Source organism: Schistocerca nitens, chromosome 11, assembly GCF_023898315.1.
Source record: "Schistocerca nitens isolate TAMUIC-IGC-003100 chromosome 11, iqSchNite1.1, whole genome shotgun sequence".
Lineage (NCBI taxonomy): Eukaryota > Metazoa > Arthropoda > Insecta > Orthoptera > Acrididae > Schistocerca > Schistocerca nitens.
The window spans coordinates 92,953,350-92,962,709 of record NC_064624.1 but is presented as its reverse complement, the minus strand read 5'-3'; the positions used below and the strand labels follow the sequence as shown (position 1 = coordinate 92,962,709).

Sequence of the window (9,360 nt, the reverse complement as noted above, 5' to 3'; positions counted from 1 at the left end):
GCAAAGTTATACTTTGCAAAATAAAGCATTACAGCATTAATGGTGTCTCTCTTGCATGAATGGGACCTTACCTTCATGACAGGAACAGACTGTACCTCAGGCTTGAAAATAACTTCAGAATGGAGGAACATAACACATGGAGTGCCACAATGATTGGTACTAGGCCTGCTCTTGTTTCTAACCTACAAACACTGATCAGCCAGGCCATTATGACCACCTGCCGAATGGCTGGTTGGTACCACATCTGCACACACAAGTTACCTAATTCCTGTAAGGAAGCTGATGAGCTCTGATGCCAGTTTCAGTCACATCCCAGATGGGTTTGGTCGGGTTCACATCTCGAGAGTTGGGGGGCCAGCACATCAATTGGGACTCGCCACTGTATTCCTTGAAACACTCGATCACACTCTTTTCATTGTGACATGGTGCATTATCTTGCTGAAAAATGCCACTGCCATCAGGAAACATGAACATCATGAACTATGTGGTCTGCAACGAGTGTAAAATACTCCTTGGCCCTCATGGTGCCTTCCACAAGCTCCACTGGACCCATGGATGTTTACATGAAAGTTCCCCAGAGCACAATGTAGTTGCCACCAGCTTGTATCTATCCTGAAGTATGGGTGTCAAGGAGCTGTTCCCTGAAAGACTGGGATTCATCACACTGTGCAATGCTCTTCCACTACCCCAACGTCCAGTGCCGATGGTCACGAGTCCATTTCAGTCGTAGTTACCGACATTATAATGTTAACATTGGCACTTGCCAGGGTCTTCAGCTGCAGAGGCCCTTCGTTAGGAGTGTTCCATCTTCTGTGTGTTCAGACACACTTGTACTCTACTCAGATTGACGTCCGATGGCACAGGTTGCTACCTGCCCTGTTTTACGAGTCTAATCAGGCTACAATGTCCAACATCTGTAATGAGGGGTGGCCACCCAACCCTCTGACATCTGGACTTGGTTCCACCTCGGTTTCGCCACATGTTGAAGACACTAATCACAGCACTCCTTGAACACCTGACAAGTTGTGCTGTTTCCGAAATGCTCGTGCCAAGCCTCCGGGCCGTTACAGTCTGCCCTCGCCCAATCTCAGATAGATCGTGTACCTTCCCCATTGTACACACAGACAGCATGCTCGCCGATACAACATATACCGTGCATGTGCTGGACTACGTTATTCCTCGGCAGGTGACACTGCTATCACCTGGACGGATTTATATTTATAGTAGGTCGATGGTTTAGTTCTGTATCATTTTTTTATGGTACAATCTACATCCCCCAAAATATTGTTCAAGCTTTTAGTAAGGGTTCGAAGTTTTTTTAATAACCCAATAGTCCAAAATACTTTGAGTTGCTTTCATGCTATGCCTCCAACCACGGCCGCCTGTATTAGAGGCCGGAGGACTGAAATGTGGCAACGTTACGTTAAGGCCTACCGCATGGCTGTGACTATAAGGTAGCGAACGGAAGCAGTTGTTTACATACTTTAAAGGTGTCTGTTTTATCCGAAATTACAGTGTAATTACGCTATACTGGACTTATAGCAAGTAGTCGTGACTACAGTTGAAGATATAACACAATGTAAGTATACAATTCTGTGAAGTTTGTAGTGTTTTTACATGTATATGTGCAAGTGTGCTACGTGAACGACTTTCGTCTACACAATTGCAAGAAAAGTTCTACTATATTCTAGATACAATTTGAAAATAAAGTTTTGAATTCATAAGTTTAGTATCAGAATCTTCTCCTAAGTGATTTTGTGTTAATATTATGAATATTTCTACACATTTGATTCTGTTTGTAGACTTCTGTTTCGTGATATCCAAGCAGTAGAAAAAAACCAGTCCACTCAAATTCTCATTTGCTATTTTTACATAATAGTATTTTGATTTAAGATGTTAGCAATTAATGCATCATTCTATTTGCAGATGCCAGAAAAAGGTTGTGTTCCTGGTTGCAACAGCAACTACAAATCCAGCAAGGAAGAGGGTTACATCTCAGTGTTCAGATTCCCTACTGAAGAGGAAAACAGAAAACGGTGGACAAGAAATATCCCCAGAAAGGACTGGACTCCATGAAATAGAAGTGTCGTTTGCATTAAACATTTTGAAGAATGTAATGTATCAAGAGTGGAGATTTACAAGGACTCTGATGGGAACTGTCACGAGTTTCCTCGTCAAAGGCCATTGCTTTTACCAGAAACTGTGCCAAAAATATTCCCTGGGTTACCATCGTATTTAAATAAGGTGCAGCCTCCAAGAAGGTGTGACCCAGAAATAAGAAGGAAGCGTGCACGCCATGAAGAGGAGGAGAAGAATGAAGCCATGCTAAATGAGGACATTATTGCAAATTTTCAATGTTTGTGTGCTGAGTACCAGGATAGAATAAACAGTGTAGGAAAGTGGAGTGTTAGTGTTAAAGAGAATAAGATATTCTTTTATACTATAGATTTTTCTGAAGACATTCCTCAGGTCAAAGCGAGTATGGAAATTAATGACAAACTCATTTCAAGTGTGTGTGTGAATGGTTTCATTCTGTCACATGAGCAGCTCAGCTGGATTTTACCGTCCTCACTTAGAGTAACCAGATGGTCACAAATTGAAAATATTTTGAGTAGAGTTATCAACTGTGATAGCTACACACCCACCTTTAGTTCTCTTTTAAATGAATTAAAGAATATTGTAAAGAAACTTACTCTGCATTCAGAAGCTAATCCAAATTGCTGTGCCACACTCTTGTTTCTGTTGGAACAGATAGATTTGTTGGCAATGAATAAGCGGACATATTCGGTTGATATGATGATGCATGCATTTATCATCTACAACCAATCTCCAGCATGCTATGCAGCACTCCGGTCAAGTGGATTGCTTACCTTACCACATGTGAAACACATTCAGCAGCTTTCATCTTCACTGAAGATTTGTCCAACCAATAAATCACAAAATGCCCATTTTCTTAAAATTGTTGTGGATAAATTAGATGAGAGAGAAAAATTTGTAATTCTGCAAGTGTATGAAATTTATGTTAAGCCATGTATTCAGTTTAAAGGGGGGAAACTCCATGGATATGCAGAAAATAATGCCCCATCTGAGGCAAGAACTGTACTTGCCTTTCTCACATCATCTTTATATGGCAGTTTCAAAGAAGTTGTTCATTTGGTTCCTGTCAAACAGTTGTCAGGCTCAGATCTCCATAAATTAACACTTAATGTGTTGCAGTTTCTTTCCTCATGTGGTCTGACTGTTGTTGTTATTATATCTGATAACAACAGAATTAATAGGAATATGTTTTCACTATTGGTAAAAAATTCCAGCAGTCCATATTCCTTTCTGTCATGTGGTTCCCCTGTATTTGTAATGTTTGACACAGTTCATTTGTTAAAAAGTATTAGGAACAACTGGTTGAACCAGAGGGACAGTGACAGAACATTTAAATTTCCCCATTTTGACTCAACATCCAATGATCTGCTAATGGCAAAATTTTCAGATATTGAGAACCTATACAAAAAGGAACTCGACCAGCTTTTGAAATTAGCTCCTCGGTTGACTCACAAGTCAGTGTATCCCAGTAGCTTAGAAAGACGAAATGTCAGTCTTGTCTGCAATATTTTTAATGAGACAACACTTACAGGCTTAAAAGCTGAATATGGTGAAATTTCAGGAACTGTACACTTTGTTGAAATCATTCTCCGTTGGTGGAATATTATTAATGTTAAGAACTGTACAAAGGGAATTCACAAACAAAATGAATTATGTCTGCCTTTCACTAGTGCTTCTGATGACAGGCTTGAATTTCTTGACAAATTTTTGGCTTGGTTAGAGAGATGGAGGGCTTTGGACACTACCAGTTGTCTGACCACAGACACACATCAGGCACTGTATCAGAGTACTTCTGTTATTTCAGAAGTTGTTGAATATTCTTTCAGTGGTGTAGGTGTGCAGTATCTTCTCATGGGAAAACTACAAACTGATAATTTGGAATCAAGGTTTAGTAGGTATCGTCAATTATCGGGTGGAAACTATAACGTTTCTGTAACCCAGGTATTTGAATCTGAAAAGAAGTTGCGTATAATGAGTGTTTTGGGAATAAAGTCTGCAAAATATGGCCCAGTAAAATTTTCTCCAGAAATAATGAATAACATAAGCATCTCAGATGTAATGTCTACAGATGTTGACGTGAATCCGTTTGTTAGTGTTTTGAACTACATAGGCAATGAAACTGTTGATCTGTGCTTCTGTATGTTTGTGGTTATGCAGCACACAAAACAACACAATTGCTCAGTTGTACAACATGCACTGATTTTGTTTTAGGCACACATACCACAGATAAATATTTTGATAACCTTGTCCGAAGTGGATTGACTGTGCCATCAGATATTGTTGTGGAACTTGGCACTTTTGTATATACAGTTATGCAGCTTTTAATATCTGAAGAGTATGAAACAAAATTCCTCACTTGTCAAAATCAAAAGCAGTTACTACTCAATCTGGTTGGCCAAGGAGTTAAATCACATGTTTCTCTGCAAATATTTGTAACAGATTCATGTCTCTGTGGAAGGCCACTTACTGATATCTACAAAAAGCTGGTTTCCATTATGTGTAACATATTGTTAAATAATTATATCAAACTCCAAAATTATCATTTAATATGTTCCAAGAAGGAGGGAGTTAATAGAAAATTAAAAACATTACATAACTTTTGACACAAAATTATGAAATTTCTTTCTTACCCATAACCTCAGTCCTTAAATGCTCCGATTAGTACTGGCAAGGAGGAGGTGGCCACTATGAAGTAAACTTTAATGCACTGATAAATTTCAGTCATGCTTCTTATGCAAATCCTACAGCAAGGTCCCCAGTTCATTCTGACTCAGAAAGATGTGTGAAAGTATTTAAATAGATTGTGTATCACCTATGATTTTAAAAGAAATCTAACATACTAATGAACAATACACAAAAAACGTTCGTTAAAAATTATTATTATTATGCCACCCTCATATATAAAGGTGTGAAAGATATGTTGCAGCTGTCAGAAACTTTTATATTAGTTTGTCATTTATATAGGAAGAAACATGACAATACATTTCAAATAACAGACTGAAATAATTGCAAGTCTGCAAATAATGTTACTAGGTACCTCACAAAATTGTTTGCTGAACTTGTATCTCCAAATCTCGGGTAAGAAACGTCATAATATACTGCTATGAAGCACATGTGAGTTATTTAAAAGTTCATCGTTGCAAGGAAACGAGAATAAAATGCGTAATTCCGACATAAAGTCGGCGTAATACTGCGAGAAATTAGCTTTTCCAGGGTACTGTGTTATTTATAGGGACCAAATCTACAAAAAAAGAAAATGATTGCGTATTTATATCTGACACGTCGTCTGCAATCGGCGAAATCTAAACTTCAGTCTGGGCCTAGCTGGTCACGCTAGCCGGCCTACTGACGTCACATGCTACGACGTTGTCAGCTTGACGACTCCGGCCTCTAATACAGGCGGCCGTGCTCCAACCCATGTTAACTAAGTGACAGACTTCTTTTAGCCAACAACTATTTACCGTTGTAACTTACATGAAAGCCATGGTCGGTACGCAAGGATTTATCTAACATGATTACGTCTTTCAAGTTCACCTATATTAGTTTTATGTGCACTTCATTCATCTCGCTGTTCACTTTTTTCTATGAATTTATTTACGCATGACCGAGTGGACAGACAAACAGAAAAAGTGGATTGCTGGTGACACCGCGATCGACGAAACTTGAACTAAACATTTCGCCTTCTGAAAATGATGTTTCTACTACAAGCAATTCTGCCACAGGAGAATTACTTTGACGCTCCTGATCAAACAGTCGCGCATCGGACATAACTCATGAGTGTTTAGCAAGGTTGCTATATAGAGAGTGTTTAGAGTACACGGTGACCAGTGTTGAATTAATTCTCTGCACCGCAGTCTGCAAACCACTGTGAACGTGTGAAATGCATGACTCACTCGATACACACAGGAAGTTACACTGACATGCGTAACCGAAACAGATTTTCGGGATTAGCAATGACTGATGCAGCAAATGGGCGATCGAAAGAATTTGAAAAAAGCAGTCTCGATATCTTTAAATGCGAACATTTTTAGGTTAGGCTTTACCGTGACTGTTACTGACATTAAATGGAACAATAAGTTCACTGTTAGTGACTGGTAACAGTGAACTTATTGTTCCATTTAATGTCAGTCTCGATATAAAAAAATTCTCACTTCCATGTCAGTGAGACAGTGATTTTCGATGAACTAAAATGAAGATACAACAGGTTCACGTAATTTAAACGCCTTTAGAAATAGAATTAATGTTTGAAACAACTTAAAGAAAAGAAATTTGTGATATTGAGGAGCGTGTAGTGATACTTTCGCGATTTTGATCTGCCTGCAGCTGTTGGGTAAGCAATAATTTGGTTTTTGTCGCCAAAGCTACGTAGTACGTTGGTAGCTTTGGTCTCTGTTCATTTGTTTTAGTTATTCCGTAATAATATGTGGAACGATATGTTTGTTATTGGTTACAAACAAAAACAAATTAATAATAGTGTGGTAACGGGATTACTGTGTTCAGTCATGCCCGATTTGAATTCAAAAAACGTTACCGAAGATCTGCAGTTTTTGTACATTTTAATACATGGCTGTAAGTGGTTGTACGTCACTAGTGTACCGCTTTTGCTGTTAATCAAGGCCTGTGAACAAATAGTACAGTAACTTGAAGAATGAGCATGTAATGTGATGCAAGTATTTATCATCCTTGTTATTCGTTTATTTTTGAAACTATGTTAGGTACATCACGTTACATTCAATAACGCGCAAGCGTTGGCAGACAGACAGATGCTTTCAGTTTTGCCGTAATTGAAGCTCATAATATACATTTGAACTTCATCTCACTCATACCACTACTCTAACGCTTCTTCCACTGCCTTAATTTTGTACCCAGCGTAGTCTATACTAGATCAGACAAATTTGATTAAGTTTTGGACCTTGATGTCTCAGTTGTGTCAGATTTTTTGAACATCTGACCATACCCAGGTAGTTAACAAACACCGCGAATTCCAACAGCGTTCCCTATGCTAGACTATTTTCTTCGAAATCGTGATAAACGGCGTGATTTCCCAAACCTTTTGAGAAATATTTCTGCATATAGCTCTATAACTATTGAAGCTAGATAGTTAACACTTGTCGGTTGAAAGCACGTAAACTATGCGTTAATTACTGTGAGATTAAATTTTCCTTGCAAAAATTGAAGAAAAAATCTATTTGAAAATCTCAAAAACACACTTTTTATTTTTCTAAGAAAAATGTATTGCTGCCGTATTTCTGTTTGCCTTTGATAAAATTTGAAGGTGAGGAGAGGATGAGTAGAAAGGGGAATTGATTTTTAAATGTACAAGTCTACTGCACTACATTGATTTTTCTTAAGTTACAAGGGATCATCAATAATGAGGAGTGGAAGTTTTGGTGTAGCTTCTATTCTACTTTTAGATGATAGTTACGCTGTTATGTTATTGGAGAGATTTTTTTGGAAATTTGTGGTAAGGTCTTATGAGACCAAACTGCTGAGGTCATCGGTCCCTAATGTTATTAAGGGGCAATCAGTTTTCTTATGATACAAGATGACTCACAAGTTCTCATAGCCTATAATTTTGCTGCAAATTACTCATTTGTGCTTTGATGTATGAAATTCAGTCTTACCGGTGGACCGTCGGCCAATCCACAATGCATTCTTCGGTTGCATACTGCAATGAGGATAATACTGAATTCGGATACATGTATTACACATAGACATTTTAGAATGCGTAAAATGCAGCACAGTGATATTTAATGTTTTCCATTCAACAGCCTATCTTAAAATGGCAGCATTCACAAGACTTCAACAATAATGAAGCAGAATTCACTGTCTTCTCATAACAAATTGTAAAAGTGCTTATAGCATATTTGTGGGCCAGTGACAACAGACTTTCTGCTAATGCGATGTCGATTTGAAAATGAAATTATGACACACAAACAGCTGTGCAATAATAGCTCAAGAAACCATTGTCGGAATCTGTTTTGAACAAAGGAATACCGTCAGAACCAAGCGATTCAGAAATCATCCGAGGGACTTCCCTCTCTCATTCCAATGTGTGAATTTTAGGTTGCAATTAAGCCATATGCTGTGAATGATAAATCAGGTGCACAGACCATAGACCATTTCTAAACAGAAGACTTCTACAGAAAATGTGTCATTGAACCTCGATTGATTGCATCTGCTTGAACCAAGAGTAGCCTATCATTTTTCAAAGTTGATGGTATGTTGCTTGCCAACATACAAAGAAATTAAAAGTTAGTGTTCTGTGCCCAAAAGGAACAACTGCTTCATTGTTTTTCCTTCTCTTTATCTTGAAATATCTTACACATCGTAACTGGTTGTATTCTAGGGTAAGCTGAAACCCAGTACGGCCACTGGGGAGTCTGTACTTTGATTTTTGATAAACTATCATAATAACCACTTTGTTTGTTCTTGTTTACAATTTGTTGTAAAATCCAAACGAAAGGCATCTTACAAATGAGACTTCAGGTAACATAGCTGAAGTGACTGCTTTGTGTAATCTTATTTTATTCATTTTTATTCTCTTGTGGGAGAAAAGGATTGCTTAAACCTTTCCAAACAAAATGCAAATGATGTTCATTAAAGTCATTGTTAGCCTTTGTTTCTACGGTGGGTAACTTTTATTACTTAAATACATCATCATATTCATACTATATATAGGATTGATAAACATGTAGTTCAGTTCTTAATAAGATTAATACCATAGCTTTGCTTCTGGAGGAAAGTTGTTGGTTGGTCGATTTGGGAGGGGGGACCAAACAGTGAGGTTATCAGTCCTGAAGAAAAGTCATCATTTCGCAGCTTGTTACTTAAACAACTTAAAATGTACATAATAGAATGGTCTTAACATTGTATCTCGAATACCCTTGCTTTCTTTATCTTGAAATTTAACACATTGTATGTAAACAAAAGGACTGTTTTTAACACTTACCAAACTTTTTTACAAAAAAGAAAAAATTGAGCATCACTTTAGATTTCTAATCAAAGCGCAAACCTAGACATTTACATTATTTATGTTGATGGTGATTGACAACTGTTTGAAATTAATTCGCTAAATAGTATTAACTTGGTACCATTGTATTAGGTACAGATGTTGTACCTTCTGGTGTTATATGAAAATATGTGCCAGACTAGGACTCGAACCCGGATTTCCCACTTATCGCAAGGGGTCCTCTTACCATTAGGCTATCTGTTCATACCTCCTGGACCGATCCAAACACTGTGTTCCTATACTGTAGTCTT

At 37.8% G+C, this 9,360-nt stretch overlaps 1 protein-coding gene across 1 annotated transcript; it reads left to right on the top strand.

Annotated features, from left to right (window-relative positions):
- Window positions 1-1,380: 1,380 nt before the first annotated feature.
- On the top strand, window positions 1,381-4,624 carry LOC126213147 (uncharacterized). Its single transcript, XM_049940773.1, has 2 exons — window positions 1,381-1,579; window positions 1,927-4,624. The coding sequence occupies exon 2, from the start codon at window positions 2,323-2,325 to the stop codon at window positions 4,306-4,308; it is 1,986 nt and encodes a 661-aa protein (XP_049796730.1). The 5' UTR covers window positions 1,381-1,579; window positions 1,927-2,322; the 3' UTR covers window positions 4,309-4,624.
- The last annotated feature ends 4,736 nt before the right edge of the window (window positions 4,625-9,360 follow it).